Source organism: Fusarium oxysporum, chromosome 2 (genome assembly GCF_000149955.1).
Source record: "Fusarium oxysporum f. sp. lycopersici 4287 chromosome 2, whole genome shotgun sequence".
Classification (NCBI taxonomy): domain Eukaryota; kingdom Fungi; phylum Ascomycota; class Sordariomycetes; order Hypocreales; family Nectriaceae; genus Fusarium; species Fusarium oxysporum.
In genome coordinates, this window is record NC_030987.1 from 3,732,826 (window position 1) to 3,756,458 (window position 23,633).

General features: G+C 49.5%; 8 protein-coding genes across 13 annotated transcripts; 4 read left to right on the forward strand and 4 right to left on the reverse strand.

Moving 5' to 3' along the window:
• The first annotated feature begins 20 nt into the window (after positions 1-20).
• FOXG_08532 (uncharacterized protein) lies at positions 21-2,799 on the forward strand. The gene is made up of 3 exons (XM_018387513.1): positions 21-632; positions 684-1,234; positions 1,287-2,799. Exons 1-3 carry the CDS (start codon positions 227-229, stop codon positions 1,476-1,478), a joined length of 1,149 nt encoding a protein of 382 aa, XP_018245370.1. The 5' UTR covers positions 21-226; the 3' UTR covers positions 1,479-2,799.
• Positions 1,554-4,001, reverse strand: FOXG_08533 (uncharacterized protein). 6 transcript variants are annotated; one of them, XM_018387517.1, is made up of 4 exons: positions 3,859-3,993; positions 2,783-3,806; positions 2,057-2,666; positions 1,554-1,979 (listed from the first exon to the last, which is right to left on the reverse strand). In XM_018387517.1, exons 3-4 carry the CDS (start codon positions 2,468-2,470, stop codon positions 1,827-1,829), a joined length of 567 nt encoding a protein of 188 aa, XP_018245374.1. In that variant the 5' UTR covers positions 2,471-2,666; positions 2,783-3,806; positions 3,859-3,993; the 3' UTR covers positions 1,554-1,826. The 6 variants fall into 6 exon arrangements, with proteins under 6 accessions (XP_018245374.1, XP_018245373.1, XP_018245372.1 ...); XM_018387516.1 differs by having other exon boundaries at positions 2,783-4,001; XM_018387515.1 differs by having other exon boundaries at positions 2,057-2,687; positions 2,783-4,001.
• Positions 3,851-9,283, forward strand: FOXG_08534 (uncharacterized protein). The gene is made up of 9 exons (XM_018387520.1): positions 3,851-5,368; positions 5,426-5,875; positions 5,931-5,954; positions 6,005-6,080; positions 6,134-6,177; positions 6,236-6,335; positions 6,387-6,644; positions 6,712-6,814; positions 6,868-9,283. Exons 1-9 carry the CDS (start codon positions 4,630-4,632, stop codon positions 8,869-8,871), a joined length of 3,798 nt encoding a protein of 1,265 aa, XP_018245377.1. The 5' UTR covers positions 3,851-4,629; the 3' UTR covers positions 8,872-9,283.
• A 39-nt stretch (positions 9,284-9,322) lies between these two features.
• Positions 9,323-11,709, reverse strand: FOXG_08535 (uncharacterized protein; the record flags this gene model as incomplete). The annotated part of the gene is made up of 3 exons (XM_018387521.1): positions 9,323-9,658; positions 9,709-11,027; positions 11,508-11,709. 3 exons carry the CDS (start codon positions 11,707-11,709, stop codon positions 9,323-9,325), a joined length of 1,857 nt encoding a protein of 618 aa, XP_018245378.1.
• Positions 11,710-12,477: 768 nt separating this feature from the next.
• Positions 12,478-14,462, forward strand: FOXG_08536 (tyrosyl-DNA phosphodiesterase 1; the record flags this gene model as incomplete). Its single annotated transcript, XM_018387522.1, has 3 exons — positions 12,478-13,131; positions 13,218-13,989; positions 14,041-14,462. The coding sequence occupies exons 1-3, from the start codon at positions 12,607-12,609 to the stop codon at positions 14,460-14,462; spliced, it is 1,719 nt and encodes a 572-aa protein (XP_018245379.1). The 5' UTR covers positions 12,478-12,606.
• Positions 14,463-15,215: 753 nt separating this feature from the next.
• Positions 15,216-17,297, forward strand: FOXG_08537 (uncharacterized protein; the record flags this gene model as incomplete). Its single annotated transcript, XM_018387523.1, has 4 exons — positions 15,216-15,936; positions 15,994-16,778; positions 16,830-17,158; positions 17,210-17,297. 4 exons carry the CDS (start codon positions 15,216-15,218, stop codon positions 17,295-17,297), a joined length of 1,923 nt encoding a protein of 640 aa, XP_018245380.1.
• On the reverse strand, positions 16,862-20,290 carry FOXG_08538 (uncharacterized protein; the record flags this gene model as incomplete). The annotated part of the gene is made up of 3 exons (XM_018387524.1): positions 16,862-17,876; positions 17,930-19,694; positions 19,765-20,290. The coding sequence occupies 3 exons, from the start codon at positions 20,288-20,290 to the stop codon at positions 17,831-17,833; spliced, it is 2,337 nt and encodes a 778-aa protein (XP_018245381.1). The 3' UTR covers positions 16,862-17,830.
• An 803-nt stretch (positions 20,291-21,093) lies between these two features.
• Positions 21,094-23,628, reverse strand: FOXG_08539 (uncharacterized protein; the record flags this gene model as incomplete). The annotated part of the gene is made up of 3 exons (XM_018387525.1): positions 21,094-22,185; positions 22,242-23,326; positions 23,382-23,628. 3 exons carry the CDS (start codon positions 23,626-23,628, stop codon positions 21,094-21,096), a joined length of 2,424 nt encoding a protein of 807 aa, XP_018245382.1.
• Positions 23,629-23,633: the final 5 nt, after the last annotated feature.

Here is a 23,633-nt window from a genome sequence, read left to right on the forward strand (position 1 = left end):
GAGCTCAGTGATGGAAGGAAGTGAACACCGTTGTCTCTGGGCGAGCTATGACATGATTGGCACGGCATGGTCCAAGTGGCAGCAACACCATCTTCACTCTTTCTTAAACCTGTCAAGTCCACATCTTTTACTTCGCCTTCGTGCGCTTCTGTCTCTCTCATCCAATTCTTTAACCCAATAAACTTTTTCTCTACACTCTTTTTTACATTGACTTTTGCAGTAAAATATGTCTGAGCAACCTCCCCAGCCAGGCCCCCAGCCTGGGCAGATTCCCATGCCGCAACCTGGGCAGCGACCTACACCCGAGCAGATCCAGGCAATGCAGCGCCAACTCGCCATTGATGCTGAGAAGAACGGCATGACTGTCCCTGAATTTATCGAGCATATCAAGAGACAAGCGCAAGAGCAAATGAGAATGCGCGCACAACAGCAACAGCAAGGTCATGATCACGACCACGATCACAACGGCCATTCTCACGATCACGGTCAACCTCCCCAGCAGGGTCGCGCCCAGCCTATTACGCCGGGGCCCCCCAACCCCAAGGCTATTGCTCTTGCCTCGTTCCTCCGAGGCCAGGATCTCAAGCCCAGAACTGTGATTCTGAACGGCGAGCGAAAGGACATGTTTCGAGGTAGGCCACATGGCACCAATATCTTCCACGCCAGAAGCTGACACAATCTAGTCAAGAGAGCCCTCCGAGCTCTTCAGTCCCCCGCATATGAGAAAGCCCGCAAGAAGAACCCTCTTCTCCCAGAAATCACCGACCGAGCTTCTCTCGAGAACACCTTCAAGTTGCTACCCCTGAGCATGCTTGCCCTCCGAGTTTCCAAGGTCGAGCCACAGGCAGGCCCTAACGGAAAGAAGCCCAAACGTGTTAAAGGACAGTGGACTGTCAAGATTGAGCAGCAACAAGAGGCAAAGGACGATATGTACTACTGCTGGCTGTGGGAAGGTAGCCAGCTCAAGCGCAAGATCTACGCTGGTCTTGCACTCCTTGCTATCTTCGCTATCGTCTTGTACCCTCTGTGGCCTCTGGTGTTGCGCCAGGGTGTCTACTACCTCAGTTGGGGACTCCTTGGTCTGCTCGGACTGTTCTTTTTGATGGCCATCTTTCGTGTTATCCTGTTCTGTATCACCTACTTCACTACGCCACCTGGCCTATGGCTATTCCCCAACTTGTGGGAGGACGTTTCTTTCATGGACAGTTTCAGACCCGTTTGGGCTTGGCACGAGGTCAGTTGACTATGCTACGAGAGAATGAAACAAATTACTAACATGCATACAGACCGAGAAGAAGAAGAAAAAGAAGAAGTCTGCTGCCCCTGCAACCACCCCCAACCCCGCCTTCGCAGCCGCTACTGGTCAAGTTAACACGAGTGCGACTACAACTGGTACGGATACTCAGGTCAAGACTGGCGATGTGCAGCAACGGCACTACGAGGCCCCAAGAGTTGAAGAGCTCGATGACGATGAGTAGATGGCATCTAAAAGTGACCTTGGGTGATGGCGTTTTTTTGGGAGTTGTAATAGTATCGTGGATCTACCGTGTAGTGTGGAAAGCAATCAAAGCGGTTTCTTTTTTGTATGAAATTTTTCCAATTATACAGGCATGTACAATGCCAATTTTGTCGTGAAATGTTCATATTTTGGATGGATATCTAGAAAACAAACCGAAGCACCCCGCCAGCCATAGTCCATGATAAGAACAGCAATATCGAGTCGCCTCGTTTTCCTCCAATGAAGGGAATTTTCTACAGCACTTTTGAATAGTCGATCCTTGTCAATGACAGGAGCTCGATACACTTGACCCCTCCATGATAGCTCCTCAGGACTGCAACGTTAGATGTTTCCAAAAGAAGGTACCGCCCTTGAGTTCTCCATTTGGACTTAGACCATATTTTGGGATCTGGCCAAGCTCGACATAACCAAGCTTTTTATACACCTCTTCTGCTGGGCTTCCGGTCTCTGTGTCGAGAAGCTAAGCAGTTGTTAGCTACCGGGACTTACATGCCGAAGAGCTAACGTTAGTATAGTTACGATGGACATTGAACTTACCAGAATAGTTCGACCACGCTTGGTCGCTTCAGCTTCGAGGGCAGAAATCAAAGTTCTGGCACCACCTCGACCGCGAAAAGCTTTATGGACGAGAAGCTTTTCAACGACACCGCGGAATGGGCCAGTTTCTGAAGAGGGCATACTTAGCATGACAACGCCCACCACATCGGAACCGTTCGGCCGAGTTCCGGGTTCGCAGTCGTTCAGGAGAATGAATATGAGCCGTTTTCCGTCTGCCACCTCTGCAATTCGCTCTTTCCACCAAGCAAGAAGTTTCTCGTGAGATAGGGGCGGGAGGAATTCTGCGATAGTTCGGTCGTGAGTGATACAGGAGGCATGAATGGCTGCAAGATAGGGTATCAGGTGCCCATGCTGCCCTGGTGAGAAGAGGGCCACTGTTCCTGAAGCTGTCATGTTGAGAATATCTTGTTGATTGGAAGAGCTTATGTCGAGAGTCTTGAGTTTAAGTGGTTCCAAGAGAGTAAGTTGTGTCTCAGTGTACAATGCTTCCTTATCATATAAGCATCTGCAGGATTGGAGACCATGTATCCAACCGCAATGGATATTTGAATTGATCAGTGAAATACCGGTCAACGCTGGTGTAGAAATTCTGTACAAGATTTATCAGAGGCTTGACTTGTTAGGCAACCCGATGAGGGGAGATAACTTATGGGTGATCCGATTTAGGAGCTCGAACCCGGTGCAAGCTAGTAGTAGTAGACTTACTTGAAGATTTTAAACTTGGGCTGATGGGCTCTCAAGTAAGCAGTTGAAGGTTAGAAAAATGTAGGAATTGTAAAGACAAAGTGTTGAGAAAAACAAGTCGGAGAATTTCGGCTCAGGGAGTTAAATGGTCATGGATGTTAAAGAGACCTGAGCATCAAAACGTGACTGATTACCTGCCTTGCCTCTCCTTAGAGGTTAGGTTACTACAGTATTTAAGATGAGGTCTCTCCGTCCGTGTGAGTGTGATTCAGTGAACCAGAAAAAAAGTCGCCTTCTCCCCTGCAGCCACTGCAAGCTAAGGTAAACGCTGGGCTCGTGGATGCAAGGTTTGGGTTACAAGGTGCCCTAGCAAAGATGGAAGTTTACCAGCTTCCAGTTCCTGAGATGGTCCCCTCCATCAGTGGAGTTGCCCTGTAGTTACCGTCCCGGCGGGTAATTGCAGCAGCCCTGAAGGTACGGCAAGTTGCCTGGGCTGCGTGTCCAGTGGATTTTAGCGTTTAAGTTGACGGCTCCGCAACCCATCAAATCAACCAACCCCGGTCGACTTAGTTAGCCAGCCAAGTTGGCTCTTTTACACCCTCAGAACGACTCTGGATTGGATCGAATCCTTTCACTCTCTGCGGAAGCAATCGTGAAGAGGTTGCACGCCACGGTTGCCACAGATTGTCGGAATAAAATGGCGCATATACAAATCTGGCAGTTGAGAATTGCTTTTGCCTTTGCTGGTGGCTTCAAAACTGGTTGAGTTGACCGACGATCAAGGCTAACTAAGAGTTGAGGCCTGAAAGCTAGTAAATTCATGGATGGGTTGATGAAACGAGACGGGACGGGACGGATGGAGAACGGGAACTCTTCGTACTGTCTGTCCACTATATTCCTTGCAACTCCTTCGTACTGGTCCGTGGATAACATCGTGACAAAGTCCACTCTATCAGCTCATCCTTCGGTGTTCAAACACCGAGTCATGGACACCTGTAGCTAATCCAGGACAATCACATTGTTAATCTCGGTTGCCGAAAACAGGCTGAGTGATCCATATCAGCGTTGATATCATAATCAGTTGACTGAGCTTATACCAGTTATAGTGTCTCACACAAGGAAGCATAACAGGCTATCACGGCTATTCATCTTTCGATGAGTTGTTGCAGGCCAAGAGGTTTCATCGGGTTTAAGCAGCAGTTCACACGAGCCCTTATACAGCTGGACATGCGAGTTCGGTAGATTTTTAGTTACTTGTCCCAATGGGTTGCCCTGCATTAGAGTCTTTTACCGGGGTTTGGTTTCGGCAGTCAAAGCTGTCAGTTCAGTAGGATGCTGTTTAGCGTGAATCAGCTTGAAAAGACATGAAACGAGAGTGATGGTCACTGTATAAATGCTCTGTGATTCACGTTTGCTTGTTGTTAGTTGTGTCGTTGCTGATTCTCTGAGTGAGTGTCTTGTCTGTTTATGTGCAACCCCGCAACTTGATGAATGTTCCAATGAAAATACGAAGCTTCCCTATTTGTCTAGAGCATTTAATTGATAACGCAACCCTGATGATGTACCTATTTACGGCATCTCTCATTCATTGGCTCTCCGCATTCCATGGCCATCATCGGCGTCATCAGCTCCCCACTTGAGCTTCCAAGCTCAGCTGTCTTCTTACAATCCGTCAGCTTATCACTGTCGTGTGAGTAAAAACAACTCAGATTCTTACTTGAAATCTACTACTTCTTGGCTAGGTTGGTTTATTCTTGACATATATCACTCATAGAACTGTTTTGAAAATCTTTATACATCTTCCGCTTGAGCCTCACCGCCAAGACCTTGGCTCGTTGAGGTATTAGTCCTCATCCTCGTCGTCCGACATGGATTTCCTTAAGAAGGTCGGCGAGCACGTCGAGAGCGTTTTGAACAAGAAGGATGATGACGATAAGCATGGCTCTCAATCACAATCTCACAGCGGACAGAGTCAGCAGTCCCACGGACAAGATTACGGCTATAGTCAGTCTCAAGGACAAAGCCAGTACGGAAGTCAAGGTTATGGTCAATCTCAAGGCCATGGCAGCCAAGGCTACGGAAATCAGGGATATGGCAATCAAGGTCCTTCTCAAGGCTATGGGCAGTCCCAGGGTTATGGACAGTCTCAAGGTCATGGCAACCAGGGCTATGGAGACTCAGGCTACGGCAACCAAGGTCCTCCTCAGAGCTATGGGCAATCTCAGGGTTATGGGCAGTCTCAGAGCTACGGGCAGTCCCAGGGCTACGGGCAGTCCCAAGGATATGGTAACCAAGGCCACGACAACCAGGGATACGGAAGCCAGGGCCATGGAAGCCAAGGCTATGACTCTCAAGGTCACGGCAACCAAGGCTATGGTTCCCAAGGCCCATCCCAGGGAGGCTATGACCGACCACCAAGCGATGGTCGCCCACAAGGTGGAAAGCAATCTCACGACGATGACCACTCTCATGATGCTGCTGCACAATATCTCCAAAGACAGCAGGCAGTGAACCGATATCACTCATTTGCCTCAGAATCAAAAGGCAACGTTAAGTGGTACGTCGATGGTGCTTCATACTTCTGGGCCGTCTCCCAGGCCCTTGAGCGTAAGTCACAGCAACCCATAGTTTTTCTTCGATAATTACCTGACATGTCCATTTTAGAGGCGCAGGAAAGTATTTACATTCTTGATTGGTGGTTGAGCCCTGAGTTGTATCTTCGCCGCCCCCCTGCTAAGAACGAACAATACCGTCTGGATCGAATGCTCCAACAGGCCGCACAGCGCGGCGTCCAGGTTTACATCATCGTGTATAAGGAGGTCGAGGCAGCTTTGACCCTCAATAGCAGCCATACGAGGACTGCTCTTGAAGCGCTGCACAAGAATATTCATGTCTTCCGGCATCCTGACCACTTGCCCACGGGTTACGACCTGCAGAGGGAATTGGGCAAGTCTATTAAGGCCTTAACTAACTTCGATCTTGCCAAAGCATCTGGAGATGCTATCAAGGCTGTCTATGGTACTGCTGATGGTGTTGTTCTGTACTGGGCGCACCATGAGAAGCTCCTCGTCATTGACAACGGCAAGATTGGGTTTATGGGAGGACTGGATATGTGTATGGACTTTCCTGGCTTACTTAAAAGAAGAAATGCTAATTTGAAAACCTTTAGGCTTTGGAAGATGGGACACAAACAGTAAGTTTGTGTGCTATATAGCGGAACTTGTCACTCACTATCTCAACTAGGTCACCCCATCGCCGACGCTCATCCCGGTAACTTAGATGCCATTATCTTCCCAGGACAAGACTACAACAATGCTAGGTATGTCTTATTTTCGAAATAAAGTTGAGAGTCATACTAACAAGTTTCCGCAGAGTCTACGACTTCGCTGATGTTAAGGACTGGGATCAAAACAAGCGTAAGTCATCCCTTTAATCGGAGTATTCCTTAAGGAAACCGTAACTGATTGGTTCTAGTCGACCGAACTAAGAGCTCGAGAATGGGTTGGTCAGATGTTGCTCTGAGCATGAACGGACCTATCACTCGTGACATGGTCGATCACTTTATCGACCGATGGTAAGCTGCCACAACTTCTAATTTGTCTATATGGTCCCTAAACATACGCAGGAACTTCATCTTTAAAGATAAATACAAGGAGAAGAACCCTGGCAAGTATCACAAACTCGAGCTGCCCCCACGAGATACCTCCGGTTCTGGAGATAGACGATCTAGAGGCGAGGATGATTACTTGGGTGGCTTAACACAGCAGTTTAGCCGTGGTATGGATAGACTGAGATCGTTTGGGGAACATGATGACCCTCATCGTGACCGTGGGCACAGATCTGAAGGTCGTGGTGACATCCCTCACATCCAGATGATTCGAAGGTGAGTTTACTTGCCTCTACCCTATTCTATGGGTTTTACGTGTATAAAACTTACTAATACGGCACAGCTGCGCTGAGTGGTCGTCTGGTCACCCTCTTGAGCGTTCGATCCAGAACGCGTACATCGACGCCATCAAGAACTCTAGGTTCTACGTTTACATTGAGAACCAAGTAAGTATACTTCTAGTCTCCTTTAGTTTTACAAGTATTTACTAACGAATCAGTTCTTCATCACCGCTACCGATGATAAGCAACGAGTTGTAAAGAACAAAATCGGTGCTGCGTTGGTAGAACGAATTATCCGCGCTGACCATGAAGGAACACCATTTCATGTCTGGGTTTTGATGCCAGCCGTCCCGGCCTTTGCAGGAGACTTACAGGACGAGGGAGCTCTGGGAACCAGAGCCATCATGGAGTTTCAATATGACTCGATCTCGCGTGGTGGGTATAGTATCATCGAGAAGCTTCAGAAGGCAGGCATCCGAGATACAAGCAGGTACATTGGATTCTACAACCTCCGAAATTTCGATCGAATCAATACTTCCAAGACAATGGCTGATGCGGAAGCCCGAACTGGTGTGTCATACGAAGAGGCTCGAAAGGAGAGAGACCGTGAGTTGGGCGGTTACCCAGATGAGGGATCTGGAAGGGCAGCACGTGATCAGTACCAACAGAGTCGAGGCGACTTCTCAGGCTCACAAGGAGGTGACAACTATGAAAGCCGAGGTTATGGGGACCGGTCTCAGCGAGACGATTACCGGCAGGAGTCTCAGAGGGGCTACAACTCCCGACCAGACAGCAGACGCCAGGACGATGACTACCGTGGAGGTCACTCTGGGTCCAAATACAGACGCGATAGCGACAGTGATGATGACCGCCGAGGTGGTAGCCACGGGAGACGACGTGACAGTGATAGCGACGATGACCGTCGAGGCGACAAGTACGGGCGTCGACCAGCACGAGATCCCTATGCCCACCCTGGAGCCGATCCTCGATTTGAGTCTAGGCCCCAAGGATATTCTCAACAGGGATACGGACGTGATGATGATTACCGCGGTTCCTCGCAGCAAAGTTACGGCGGTCGAGGCGACTATGGAGGGCGGCCAGATGCAGGATATGGACGACCTGAGCGTAATCCTTATGAGCATCCTCAAGCTGACCCACGTTACAGTGGGAGACAGGATTCTGATAGCTACGGCTCCCGCCGCGATGATCGTCCACAGTATGGTGAACACTCAAGCTCTTCCCGATATGACAGCCGACAGGAACAACGTTACTCGGGCCACTCTGAATCAAGATATGATGACCGACCGCAGCGACAAGAGCAAGGAGGGTACTCTCAAGGGGGTCACTCCCAGGGAGGTGGCGCAGATTCATACCAGAGATACCAACAGGGGGCTAGCAAAGTTGGCGACAACACTCTCGACACTATCAGCTCCTGTTACATGGACAAAGGACCTAGAGTCACTGATCTACGCTGGGATGGCAATCCTGAAGACGAGATTAACGCTTTCGTTTCCGAGGAGTTGTACATTCACAGCAAGCTTCTCATCGTCGACGACCGCCTTGTTATCTGCGGTTCAGCCAACTTGAACGACCGTTCACAACTCGGCGATCATGATTCCGAGATCGCAGTCGTCATTGAAGACCCTACGCCTGTAGAGTCATACATGAACGGACGTCCCTACACGGCCTCCCGCTTTGCCGCTTCTCTGCGCCGCTTCCTCTTCCGCAAGCATCTCGGCCTTGTTCCTGATCAACGGTGGGACCAGCCAAATCGAAACTGGACACCCGTCGACCGAGACCCCAACGATTACGACTGGGGTTCTCCAGCCGATCATCTCGTCGTCGATCCGCTCAGCCCAGATTTCCAACGTCTCTGGACCAGCACCGCACGTGTCAACACCGAGACATTTGATCGAGCATTCCACCCTGTTCCCACCAATAGAGTTAGAACCTGGAAGGAGTACGATACTTTCTTCTCTCAGTACTTCATCATACCTGGTAAGAAGGACCAAGATGTCAAGGCGGAGCTTAAGAAGGGCAAGGTTGAGTATGGTCACATTGTGAAATCCGAGTTCCCTGGTGGTGTGAGGGAGGTCAGGGAGTGGCTGTCGCGTATCCGTGGTACACTCGTCGAGATGCCTCTTGATTTCTTGGTTGATGCTGGAGACATCGCTAAGTCTGGTTTAACCCTCAACGATCTCACCAATTCTTTATATACTTAGCTACCTTAATTATAGCCTAAGCCGCCTCTACTATCCTGAAGAGCCATGGTGCTCTTCCCTGACATAGACTAATGTGTTAGGTCGTACGACCATAGTGTGAAGTGTCTTATAAGAGTCAAGTATAGATGCGACAAGAGGCAAGAGAAAAGAGTCAAAACAAGAGGTCACTGCATCAGCACGTTTCAAGCACATAGGTTGATCAAAGGTAGGACAGACCGCGACATGTACGCAAGCGTGGTATTCCCGCATCAGCTCAATCAGTATACAGTAACACGCAATCTAAATAAATAGATATCAGACCCAAAACTCCGCAATTTATCAACACATGACAATAGCAAATCCTGTTGTGAACCCATTCCAATAACCCCTGTCGATTTGCATTGACATGTATCAGTCCAATTTTCTCTTCTCCCCTTTCCGCTCAATAGCGGTGGTTTCACAGCCTGCAAGTCTAGTCAGACTTGTCATTGCCGTTCTGTCCCAGAAGGCCATCCTTGAGGCCAAGGGAGTCGTCCATGCGGAAGAAAGTGCCGCGAGACCGTCTGGTACGGTTGCGGATCCAAGAGTAGAGACCAAAGCCAACGGCAATGACAAATCCCATTGACAGGAATGGGTGGTCGACAAAGTTCATCTTGATGTCGAAGAAGAACTTGGCGAAAGTACCGATGGTGTACTTGGGAGAGATTGGGTTGGGGCCATAGACAATCTTGTCAAGAGTGTCCATGATAGAGGTATGGCTAACCATGATCTGGTTACCTGTAGGGGTAGTGTCCCAGAATTGATGCCGCTATGAATCTGTTAGTATAGTCAATCGCGATGAATATATAGATATCTTACGTCTTCCTCGTTGATGATGATACGCTCGCCATCTCGTACGTCGATGTTGTAGGTTGTGGCAATCCACCTCTGCCAGAAGATACCATCAACCCAAGCGAAGCCAACCTCCTTACGACGGGTAGAGTCCATATCAATCTTGATGGCCTTGGCATTACGAAGGGCACGCTGATCGTCACGGCTCTGGGCCTCCTCGATTCTCATCTGCTTAGCATCTCGGAGCTTCTTACGCTCAAGCTGGAATTCCTGCACCTGGCGATCAACCCACTCGTTGGCGGCGTTCTTGAGCTCTGAGATGGAATTTTGTAGGCGGTCCTCGTCATTGCGGTTCAGAATTGCAAGCACAACCAGCTTGTGGCTCATGATCTGCTTGGCGTTAATGGCAGTCATCTCAGGAACAAGCGGGAGCCAAGTAGACTTCATCCAGGAGACCAAAGAATCGACGTCTCTCATCTCATCAGGAGTGATAGGGGTGTAGTAAGTAGCACGGCCCTCGCGAGAAACCAGAAGTCTGGGCCAAGTTGTGATCTTGAATCGAGTGCAAAGCTCAGGGTCACTTGTCTTGACAATCTTGCCCCGCCCAATGAGGTTGAGAGGTAGGGCGTCCAGTGCCTTGAAGTCCTCGGTAGTAGTGGCATGATCGTAGAAGTAGACAAAGAGAACCTCCTCGGTCTTCTCAAGCTCGTTAAAACTCTCGGCATCAACATCAATAACGCCACCAGCAACCTCAAGAGCACCCTCGGCGTATGCAACAAAATCACCAACTCCACGAAGACCCTTGTATTCAGCCTTTTCGGCGCCTGTGACGAAATAGATGGTAGGGAATGCCTTGACACCCATCTGTGTGCAAAGCTTGTGATCCGCCTCGCAGTTGACCTCACCAATGTTGAGCTTTCCTTGCATGTTCTTGGCTAACTGCTGCCATGTAGGGGCCATAGCCTTGCAGTGAGAGCACCAAGGCGCATAGAACTTGATAAACCAGGGATCCTTCGAGCTTGTGACCAACTTGTCGAAGTTTTCAGGAGTCAGAGGCACGCTTGTACCCTCCAAATTGTACTTAGGAGTGGTATCCTTGGGCTTGGTCTTCTTCAGCATCTGGCCTGTGCTGGGAACCTTCCAATCAGCGCCAAACGTGTTCTTGTTTTCGTCCTTAGCAGCAGCAGATTCCTCGGGCTTCTTCTCGGTTGATTCGGTCTTGTCAGATTTCTCTGCATCCTTGGGTGACTCGGTAATGTCATCAAGAGACTTGCCCGCATTTTTACCGGCTGGCTCCTCGACCGGCTTTTCAGCAACGACGTCGAGGGGTTTCTCGGCATTAATCTCTTAGGTTTGACATATGGACTTAGTAAAGGCTACATGCGGTCCTAGAGTGGTGGAAAGCTAAGCTGAAGATTTGCCTGAGGCATAAAGATGATGGTCAGTTGGTTCTGGTCTTTCAACCCTCATGAGCTACTTGATCAACCAAGAGGTTTCTACAAATGCACAACACAACACAACAAGGGCATCGATAGGACGGTATGTGCCTATATTCCACGCAGCGTGTCGAGCACCTTTCCATCTTCGTAGAGGATCGTTGTCGGGTATGACTGAATGTTGTGGTCCATACAGAAATCATAGTAGGCAACGCAATTCACCGTGCCGAATGCGAAATCGTAGTACTTTGTGAAAGTGTCATCCGGGTTATCGGTCGGGGGCTTTGAGGTGTAGTAAAATTCGTAGAGTGTCTGGAAAGTTGGAGCAAATCTCGTGCAGTGCTTACAGTAGGGACTGATAACTCATAAGCATCCGAACCACACTCTTACCCAGCTCAACATACCTGTAATGCTTGACCATCCAAAACTTATTCTTCTTTGTTTCCTCCTCCCAGTTTGATGGTGTGAGCTCCTTGAATGGCGGTACGGCCTTTCCATTGAAAGTCGTAGGATCGGTCACCGGGTTCCTCTCCTCTTCGGCCAGAGCTACAGCTGACAGCCCAGCGAGGATCGCAAGAGGCGAGAAGCGCATGTTGGGCTAGTCGCGCCAAGGTATTATGCTTGGAGTAACTTGGGCTTGTATTGTAGAGACCGCACGTCGCAAACGATCGAAGTATATATCGAGGCCGTAACCGTATCAGAGAAGCAAGGTCAAGCCAGGTTAGGCAGTAGAGCGAGCAATTAGCGACTGGCGATCATATAGGGTGAGGCTGAGGAGCTGAAGGTGTGAGATACGGAAAAGAACAAGAAGGAAACGATCAGAAAATCAATCACACAATCACGCTCACCAGGCGCAAAAGGAGATGATGCTGATGAGGGGCAAAAAATGAGAATAGACAAGATAGGAAGAGGATAATAAAGGAGGACAAAAGAGTCGCTATTCAGGAGGCGCATTCGATTCGAGAACACGTTCCGTATGGGAATTCGACGCCACGCCACAGGGATACCTAGAGGGAGAGGCCCTTGCTCAGCCACTCCACTCTAAATTGGGACACTTGCCTTTGTTTGGTTTGGGGTGTTTTTTGTTACAGGTGACGGAGAACATGTCTATGATAGTTATTGCCGTATAAATTTACCAATGGTAGCATTTGACAGGACATAAACAGAGCTACACAATTCTCAATCAGAACAATATATAGGTACCCCATTCTCTATCTCTCCAACCTTTGCAGTGAGTGATTGGTGCCGATTGCCTACCTAGAGCATAAGATGTCCCGCTCACTCTGATCAACGACAAGGAAGGAAGCAGCCTAGACGGGTCAGACACTAACTACCTCCATCAGGACAATCAAATTGAATCTCAACTTCTTCTCTTCACAACTCAATCTTCAGTATCAAAAAACTTTGAGCAGGACATTGACATCTGTTTCACTTTCAAGGAATTTCTCCGACATACACAGAACAATTTATTTCCCGACCTCGTACATACATGACGATTGCTTCGCAAACACCTTCTCGACTGATCTCGAGCTTCTCAACTAGCCCTTGCTGGGGCATTGTATCAAGAAACTACCCGCAAATCAATCTCACGCCCATATGTCAGGGTCTTCTTCCAGCAGCAACATCGACAGGTTCGTTCAGCAGACCTACACAAACTACCACAATGAATCGTCCGGTCAAACGCCAGCGAATGGAGGAGCCTGATGCCCAAACACCAGAGTCACTGCAGCGTTCTATAAGCCCCCCTAAAAAGAGGGACAGAAAATCAACTGTTGTGAAGTCCCCGTGGCAATTGACTTGGATCCGTGATCTCCCAGAGGGTGACAACCAAGATGCCGTGACTCTTAAGGACCTCCTCAGCGATCCTCTCATTTCAGAGTGTTGGGAGTTCAATTTCCTACACGATATCCCGTTTCTCATGAACTCCTTTGACCCCGACACACGCCACCTCGTCAAGGTGCACCTAGTGCACGGCTTCTGGAAGCGTGAAGATGCGAATAGGATAGCGTTGGAGGTAAGTAGAATGTGGTTAGGCCTTGAAACTGAAGATTCTATTAAAAAGTTAGAGTGGTATGTCTTCACTTACTAACTCTTTTATAGAACGCAGCTTCTGAATTTGACAACATCAAAACCCATATTGCACCAATGCCAGAAATGTTCGGGACACACCATTCCAAAATGATGATTCTGTTCAGACATGATGACACTGCTCAAGTCATCATCCATACTGCTAACATGATCCCCAAGGACTGGACCAACATGTCCAACGGCGTCTGGAAATCACCTTTACTCCCTAAACTATCAGGTGCACAGAACTTTCAAGCTTCACCAGAAGATCATCCTGTTGGAAGCGGACAACGCTTCAAAATCGATCTTCTCAACTACTTGAAGGCCTATGACAGGCGTAAGATCATCTGCAAACCACTAACCGATAAGCTTACACATTATGACTTCGCAAGTATCAAAGCTGCACTAGTTGCGAGTGTACCGGGAAAGCACGACGCCCGGGATATGTCGGAAACTTCCTGGGGCTGGGCGGCTCTGAAAAGGTGTCTGCAACATGTACCATGCCAAGATCACGGTGACTCAGATATTGTTGTACAAGTTTCTTCTATTGCTACTCTGGGTGCAAAGGATGATTGGCTACAAAAGACTCTTTTTGAGCCTTTGACTCGTTCTAAAAACCCAGGCCTTGGCCGGCCCAGGTTTAAGGTTGTCTTTCCTACAGCTGATGAGATCCGGCGATCCTTAGACGGATATGCGTCAGGGGGTTCCATACATACCAAGATCCAGTCATCACAGCAGGCAAAACAATTGGAGTACCTTCGCCCAATTTTCCATCATTGGGCCAATGACTCACCCCGTGGTGCTAGTGAGTCTAACCTCTACGCAGTCCTTGGACTTTTTGCCTAATGGTTCACAGAACTTCCCGAAGACACCCCTTTGCGAGATAGTGGCCGCAAAAGGGCAGCACCGCATATCAAGACGTACATTCGGTCAAACAAATCGTCTATAGACTGGGGTCTTTTGACGTCAGCTAATATTTCAAAACAAGCTTGGGGCGAAGCAGCCAGACCAACAGGCGAAATGCGTATTGCATCATGGGAGATTGGTGTCTTGGTATGGCCAGAATTGATAGAACAAGACTCAATCATGGTAGGCACTTTCAAGACCGACATGCCGGAAAATACACCAAGTACAGGCGAAAAGGATGGATGCAAATCGATAGTTGGGTTGCGAATGCCGTACAACACTCCACTACAACGTTACGCAAGCGAGGAGATACCATGGGTTGCGTCAATGTCCCATCCAGAGCCTGACTGGGCGGGTCAGACTTGGATTTAATGATGGAGTTCATGATATCGGAGTCATGATAAGGCTGCCGATAGGCTTGGCCGAGGATTTGGGCCAATCGACTTAGACGAGATATCTGCAACGGGACGAACTATAACTCAAAGCCTCACCCATGCAAGCTCGGGATACGCCGTTAACCATGATCCCAGATCTGGGCATCACGAACCACAACCCTTCTTGACGATCCACCCCCGCATCATGTCAAAGAGAGGCTGAGATACAATGCGCCTATCACGACATTGCGAATCGAAAGATGCGTGTCTTTGACCAGAAGTGGTAAGACTCCACCAAGTCAGGGTCAGCCGCCTTTACGGCAATTCAATGGCGCCCTTTTGCTGTGGCAAGGCGGGTCTGAGTTAACGCTAGCTCGAATGGCAAAGTCAGACTAACAGCAAAATCGGCTTTATTGCCTCTTTTCAATCGGGCCTAGTGATTTGACTACAACGACATATCTATACAGCCTCCTCATATTCTTATCTAGTTTTGTTCCTCTCTGTTCCTCTCTCTTTCTCTCTCTTCACGATTGCGATCTGCGCATCGATCTCAATGCATTGGGTTGACAGCACAATTGAACTCACTTTGACTACCTTGTATCACTCAACTTTTTCCTACTCCACCATTTGACTCAGTGGCGTCCCTTGTTGCACTTTGAAGAAGTCTCTTTCGTGTGATCCTTGCAGAATTATCGTCTGAATTTTCATCTGCCTGAAGAAAAGATTCCAGCTGAGGCGACTGTGAGTTGACATGGATCCAATAGGACGGGGAGCTGGAGTCTCGCCCTATGGCACTCCTCGTGGTGCTGGCGCACATCCTGCGCTATCATCTTCATGGCGTGTGGGCTCGCCTCTAGCTGAGGCTGCTCTGGCTGCAGATCTTGCGGCATGTTCGGATGACGAGTTCGAAGACAATGCGATTGACGACGATGTCTCTGTGTCGGACCTTCAGGGCGACCCCATCATGTATAGGCGACCCAGCGGTGTTGCTTTTGGAGGCTCGCGACCAATTATGAACCCTCAGACGTATGATGAGCCAGGCCTGACAGCTCTAGAGAGGAAACAGTCTCGTAATGCTGAGCGTAGCTTACTGCGAGACAACCATGTTCTTCCCCCCAAGCACGGATATCGACAGGAGCATGGGCTTTTTACTCGCATCTATCGTCGTCTTTTTAGTACAAAGATTGCGCGGGATGACGAGGAGACGCCTGCTGTAACTGTGCAGCCTCCCAGCGAAACAGATCCTCTCTTGGGTTCCCGTGATGACGGTGTTTTACCCGAACACCTCAACGATACGTGGGAGCACGCTGTTGCTGAGCATCGAATCAAGACTACTTGGCAGCGAGAGGCCAAGACCATCATGACCTATTCCGCACCACTCATCGTCACCTTTTTGTTGCAATACTCCATTAATGTCACCAGTATCTTTGCTGTTGGGCGTATTGGCAAGCTCGAACTTGGTGCTGTTTCATGTAAGTCTGAAGCTGGATATTCGCGAAATAACTGCAATCCGAGACTAACTTGATCAGTGGCCAATATGACCGCCGCTATTACTTGTCTGGCGCCTTTTCAGGGCCTTGCTACATCTCTTGACACTCTATGCGCGCAAGCATATGGATCTGGCCATAAGCACCTTGTTGGGCTTCAGTTTCAGCGAATGACTTGTTTCTTGTTCGTGCTCGGTTTCCCTGTCGCTGTTCTGTGGTGGTTTTCCGAAGGTATCATTAGAGCCATTGTCCCAGAACCCGAATCGGCAAAGCTTGCTGGCATGTATCTCAGGGTCATGATCTTCAGCATTCCGGGATTCATCCTGTTCGAGGGTGGTAAGCGATTTACTCAAGCTCAAGGTCTCTTTCGCGCTACGACTTATGTTCTCCTGATTGTTGCACCCTTCAACGTCTTCCTCAGCTGGCTCTTGGTTTGGAAGTTGCAATGGGGTTTCATTGGAGCCCCTACAGCTGTGGCCATCAGTAACAACCTTCTCCCCATATTCCTCTTCTTGTATGTCCGCTTCGTGGATGGACGACAATGCTGGGGTGGTTTTAGTCGACGGGCTCTCAGCAACTGGTGGATCATGATTCGACTTGCTCTGCCGGGTATGATCATGGTCGAGGCAGAGTGGCTGGCATTCGAGATCCTCACGCTCCTCTCCAGTCGATTTGGGCCCGAGTATCTTGCTGCTCAGAGTGTGGTGACAACCATCACAACACTTTCATACGAGATTCCATTCCCTATGTCGATTGCTGCCTCAACTCGTATTGCCAACTTGATTGGTGCTGGCCTTGTTGAACCTGCCAAGATGACTGGTGTCGTGGTAAGTTTATGGTTAAACCAATATTGATATTATCCGACTAATGAGGTCCAGGCTTTTGTTGCTGCTTGTATCATTGGAATGTTCAACCTGACTATTTACACAACCATGCGCTATCAGCTACCGCTGTTGTTCACCAAGGACGACGATGTTATTGATCTTGTTGCAGCAGTCATGCCGATCGTGTCGGTTATGCAAGTCTTTGATGGTCTTGCAGCAGGTGCTCATGGACTGCTCCGAGGTATTGGAAAACAGTCGATTGGCGGCCCTGCCAACATTATCGCATACTACGCCCTCTCTCTTCCGTGCTCGCTCGCCCTGGCCTTTGGCCTTGATTGGAAGCTGAGCGGTCTATGGCTCGGTGTCACAGTTGGAACTATGTCGTAAGTTGGATTTTCCTCGTACTGGAAGCAATGTTTCTAACTGTATGAAAGCGTCGCATCGATTGAGTACATCTACCTACTCCGAACCGACTGGCACAAAGCTGCCGAGGAAGCAGCACTTCGAAACGCTGCTGGTTAGTGGCGTATGCCCTTGATATTTCTTATTGATCTTGGATCGTCTTACATTTTTGGAGTCAAAGCAAGTACTGTGGAATTATGCAGTGGTTATGACTTGTGGTGATAGGAAAAGGAGGAATAGTTGACGACAAATGCTGACGATTATATGGGGGTTGTGTTGATGCTTTAATTGGAACCGTCGCAAACAATGAAATATTAATGTGATGTTTTAGCCACAGTTGAATATATCCATGCCTGGTGTACTCAACTGTAGCAAGTTTGATTCATGGAAAGCTTTTAATTGAGTGACTGATTGTGTATAATCATACAAGGCATGTTCGAATCTATGGTATTATCTCATTTCTGCTATGCCCTGCTATACCCGCTCCCCTCCACTCATTTTCAAGTCTTGACTCATTTTGCGTCTTCCTTTTACCATTTCGCTGGCCCCTTTAAAAACTCCTCTTTCAAGTCCACGATTTGAAAGTCTGTGCTGAGACCACGTGAACGAGAAACCCGTATAATGACATAAAATTATCAGCTCGTTGTGCGATTCTAGCCTAGCATAGAATGTGTTCGAATACCCTTGGGACCAAGTTCGCTTTGACACGTTAGTAAAAAGCTTAGAGAGGTTACGGATGGCAGGGAACTTACTTATAATCAACTCTGCTCAAACTCATAAGCCTTTGGGCCTCAATGGTCTGGGCATCCATGTTGGAGTGTAGGCAAAACGCAATACGAGCAGCGACCTGAGCACCAAGGAACATAGACTCCTCGAAGCCATTCTTTGTCCACTCGCTCAAGTAGTTCGGCAGAGTAGCCGTCTTGATGCTCGTGGGAGTCTGGCTGTGGAAGTGATGAGTCGTGGGTCCTCCAGCCTCAGAAGCTGGCTGCGGCGTGCCGACCATGTTGTTAGCGGTGCCAGCAGCTGCAGCCGTGGTAGCGGCTTGGAGGAGGGGATTCACGCCGCTTGAGGAAAGCTGGTGAGGTGCGCCTGTGAAGGAGCCAGTGGGGGTTTGAGCGCCGGTTCCAGTGGGCGTGGCCATGTTAGAGGGCAGCTCTGAGGTGAACATTGTGGCGGTGGATGGGGAGACGAGATGACGGGCGTTGAGGGTCTGGAGAATGTTCTCGCGAAGACCGCGGAGACGAGCACCGTTGCCAACGAAGACAAGGTTGTCCCAGCATGGAGGTCGCATGTACATGTCATCGATGCCCTGGACAGTGCGATAGATGGCGTTGACAATGCGATCGATCTCATGACGTTGAGCGAAAGTGAAGCGCTCAAGACCAACTTCGACATCTCGACGAATGCGCTTTGGTCGCTTCTCAGGGGTCTCGGTGGTGGGTTGAGCGTCAGGCTTTGGCTCAGCATCAGGCTTGGGTTCTATCGACTGCGCTGGCTCTTGAGTTTGTTCTGGCTTAGGCGCTTCCGTCGCAGGTGTCTCTGTCTCTGTCTCTGTCGCAGGCGCAGCGGTGTTGTCGCCTTGAGGTTGAGCTCCGTTGGTCTCGCCCTCAGGCTTGGGAGCTTCTGTTGTGCCGTTACCATTGGTAGTGGCGGCAGCGGGCTCTACAGTTTCCTTCTCCTTGGATGGTGAGGGAACCTCTTCCTGAATGATTTCCTCGTAGAAGAAGGTGTTGTGAGTCCTCTTGGAGTTCGGTAGACGTGCAGCCTTAGCGGCGCCCTCGGCGTCCTTCTCGCCCTTCTTTCGGCCTCCCTTGCCCTTTTCTTTCTCCTTCTCCTTCTTGGCGAGGAATTCCTTTGTCTGCCCGCTAGTAACGATGGCTGCGACGTCTAGAACTCCATCATCCTCTGGATTGCCATTGCTCTCATCAGCATCTCCATTGTCTGTGGGTTTCGGCGCTTCAGGGGCTTTCGTAGCAGCCTCTGCAGCGGCAGAAGCTGGTTGACCACCTGTTGCGCCTGCAGTGTTCTCCGTGGGAAGTTGCATCAATTCCTCCTCGGTAGCAACGTAGGGGAGGACTTCGCAAATGTTGCTCTTCTTGAGCTGCTCCGCCATATCATGGTTGAAACCCTTGTTTTCTAGCAACTTGAGCAAACTCTTTGTGAAAACTTCACCTCCGCTAATTTCACCATCGGCATCAGATGCGCTGACATCCATATGGTTTACAACTCGTCCATCGTGAATTGCTGTAACGTCGACCTTTTGGTAGCCAATATCCACCACAGTCATATTGGGCCACTTCAGACCATACTGCGTAGCGATTCCGCTGTGGATTATACATAGCGCAGGTGTTCTCGTATTCTCAAAGACGTATCGGGCAATTGTCTCGCAGTCGGGTCGTGTCCATTGTGGTGAAGCCATGAGCATGATGGGAGTGTTGTGGTATGTAGTTGTAAGCAAGCCGTGGACATGATCTAGAAAAGCGAGGAGTGCACTCATGTTGACGATGCGGCCAGCTACAAAGATGCGCAATTAGCATTGAGTCCCTTGGTTTTCTTTAGCACGCCTTTCAATGGCTGTATATACCTTCAATGGGATACACGGCTCCCTCGTCCTCGTCAACATCCTCCAACCATTCCTCTTCCTCAGCGCCATTCACAATAGTCGTGCGCTTCGTCTTGTGATAAGGCGCCCACTGATCGCCCTCCTGAAACATCCTGGTAGGCATGCGCCGAGCAGGAGGAGTCAATTCATTGCAACCCAGCTGAGCCATAGTGGTTCTACTGCCAGGGCAGATGATGAGGACCTGCTCCTCGCGCCATTTGCCAGCCGTGCTTGACATTGTGCGGTTTCGCTTCCTCGCACTTGCACTGAGATCGAGGCTGCTGTACTGGTAGTTATAGTGGTTGTGGTATTTATGTGGTGATGGCGTTACTGAGCCGTTGTTTCGTCGCGTTGGTGTTGGCGAGGCTTCTCGAGGTTTGCGCGCCCGGAGCTGGTACCGGGATGAGGACGCGACAGGCGTGGGTGTGGCTGGTGTCGCAGCATCTTGAGCGCTGTGGTGCACGTGACCACCCTTGTCTCGTTGCTTGGTTGGTGTTCTATAGGCCATCATGACAGACTCAAAACTTGCTCAGAACGAGCTCTAAATAGTATCAAGAGGCCAAAATGAGACTCAAACTTGATGGGTTGTAAATTTCTATCTCTGATGTACTTTTAAATACTTGGAAGCAGTGTGAGCAAACAATTGAGCTATTGTTGCTGCCACCGTCAATGCTGCCAGTGCAGTGCAGTGCCAGCCAAAGAACTATAGACTATTCACCTGAGACACTATATTCATTCATTCATTCATTCATTCATTTATTCATTCACAATCAAGCATGGGGAACAATAAAGTCAGTTCATACTGTATCTATTCAATGGCATTAGGAATAATACTTTATCATAGTCTGACCTCTAGACTATGCCAGGCCAGGCCTCGAAGAAACCACAACTAACTCCAGGTACACGGATCACTTGCTTTCTTCAAGGATCCTTTCCTTTTTATCCATATGTTCAAGTCTTACTCGTCTCGTCTCATCTCGTCTCATCCTTCCCATCCCATGACACATCCAGTACATCGACCAATACCCATTCCTCTTCTCATCAGTTTGCTTCTCGAGCTGGTATAAGCTATGCGCTGCTCGAGAGAACTGACAAAGTGGTTATGACCAAACCAACAAACGCCATCAGGGGTCACAAATCGACCCCTGAACACACAAGGAACCCATCATAACGTACATTTTCACCAAAGTATTGACAAGAATGCGCAAAAAAGAAACTTCTCTCAAAAAAGCCGCCCCAGTGATTACCCATGAAAAGTGCAGGTCGTGCGCCATATCCCATCTACTGATGTAGAACCATCGTCGTCCTCAATTATACAACCGTGATCGTGTTGGGGGTTGTCTCGTTCGGTGTAATCTTCTTCAAGTCTTCATGCTTTTCGTTCAGCTCTGTTGGCTCAGCCTCTTTCGTTGATTCAGCCTCTTTTGATGGTTTCCGTGGTGTCACATCTTCAGTCACGTCGTCAATGACTGAGAAAGGTCGGTCAGATGTAGGTGTTGTAAGTGTTGATCCATCGACACTCCATCGGTCATCAGTAACTCCAGTGTAGATAGATGATGTGTGCTTCTTCTCGGGTGTCACGGGGCTTTCGGGCCGCTCAGTCTGGGGAAGTGTAGGTGATGTCTGGGCATCCTTGGTCTCAACCTTGAATTCAGTTGCATCCTCCTCCTCTGGCTCCTCAATCTTGGTGGGCTCAGTATTAGGCTGCTTTGCTTGAGGCTCCTCGGTCTTGGCAATGTCCGTCTTCGCCTCTTCGGCTGGGAAGAACTCGACCTCAGATTCGGAAAACGTGTCATCTTGGGCCTTGTTCTCGACAGTCTTGGGCGCTTCGACCTTAGGCTCATCAATCTTAGGCTCCTCAGGCTTGGGCTCGTCAGCCTTCTTGGCCTCAACCCTGACCTTCTCAACCTTGAACTCCTGGGGCTTGAGATAAGGTGAAGAGTCAGACTTGGTCTGCTCATCCTCAGATGCAAGATCTTCCTCGCTGAAAGCCTCCTTTCGTAAAGGGCTTCGGAGGTTTGAAACATCGCCGATCTCGCTCTTACTGGATCGCGAGGTCCTAGCAGGGCTCCTCATGGGCAGTGGGGGAGGAATTCTCTTGCCGATGGTAACCATATTACCCTTGGCGTGAATCATACGGGATGCAACAGCCTGGGTTCTTGCCGGCTGGACAGCAGCCACCTCGAACACCACGGGTTCCTCCTCCTCATCTTCCTCCACCTCGCTTTCAGAGTCACCCTCATTGTCGGTCTTTCGGCTGCTCTTGTCGTCCTTGTCGCTGTCATAGTTGCTCGAGGCCTTGTCAGTGTCATCCCTGGGCTCGACTTTGAGGGTGTCTTGTTCCACAGCTGTTGTGCTGCTGTGGCTGGTCGCACTGAGAGGAGTATGGCTCCGCTCAAATGTCTTATAGGAGTCAGATCGACCTTTGTGTAATCAACTTCCTCCTCTTCTTCCGTGACCTCGGGAATTTGCGTGCGGGTAGACCTGTCAAAACCATCTTCGCTTTGACCTGGGCTGGGCGTTGTCTCGGGTGTTGTGCCAACATCGGTCTGTGTTCCAGCATCCGTCATTTGACTCTTCACCGTTCTTGAGGACATGTAACTGTTTCGATTACTCCTCGAGACAAAGGTATCTATACTTTGCCTGTTGAACTTTGAGAATGCTGGGCTTGTAGGCGCTGGGTTGAAGTCAAATTGGCTGCTGGTAGGTCGCAGTCTTGATCCTGCCTCTCGGATTTCCAAACCAGCCATCTCGAGGGCCAACACACCAAAGGGATCGGGATCATCGACATTGGGAATTCCAAAAGCAGTTCGAGGCGAGGCGGGTGTTGAAGATTTGGGTGTCGCGATCATGGCGTCTCCTGGCGCACATTCCGCAGCGATTTTGCTTATCACAGAGGCATCGTAGTCTGTCCTACCTTCTGCCATCTTGATTACCTCTGAGAGCGGCCCAACCTCCTCTACTTGGCGAGAGACGTTACCAGCCAGAATGTCCATCTGTGTTACTTGGTTGGCATAGAATCGCTCATTCTCGTTCCCTCGCTCGGCCAGGATACACCCATTCAAGTTGACGACCTGGTTTTGACCCCGCGCTTTCAGGTATGTCAAAACGGTATTTCCTAGGTCCTTCCATTTAATGTGCGACTCATCTGAGTCAAGTGATACCAGGGGGCCACTAGTTAGCCCGACGTCTTCGCCTAGGGTGACACGAGGCTTTGTGATTGATTCGAGGGCGGCAAGGTTGTTAATAACGAGAACGCAATCGTAAACATCGACGCCAATAATAAAGCTGAGGGTGGGCGTATGTAACATGATTCCTGATGGGGGTGACCAGGTACCGTCTGACTTTCGTGCTATGAGAATACCGGAGCCGCCGGAGCCTGTCATGTACAGACCGCTGCGCATGCACGTAAAGATGGCGATTCCGGCTGCATTCTGGATGATGCGCTTAGGGATTTTCTTGGTGACTCGTTTTGGAGAGCGTGGTTCGCTTGTCGTCGATTGTGCGTCTTCTTCTTCTTCCAATGGCACGAGATATCCATCCGCTGTGTAATCATGTTAGCAAAAATGAGGCTGACAAGAAAAGTGAGACAAGCATACTGCAGAATGACTTGAGGATGCGGGCAGCCTTTTCGCATTCGAGATCCAGAGTCGCAGGCCAGAAAGCCTCCCGTTGTACTCGGCCACTGGCATTAGCGGCCGCAGTATTTAACCTGGACAATGCATTGGAGTTTGCGACGGATATCGAGGTGCTGGAACGGTTGGAGGACCAGCCAAAGAGGCCAGCTCTAGAACCTCCCGACGACCTCTTGTCGCACGAGGGGAGAAAGGAAGAAACTCGCTGCATGGCGG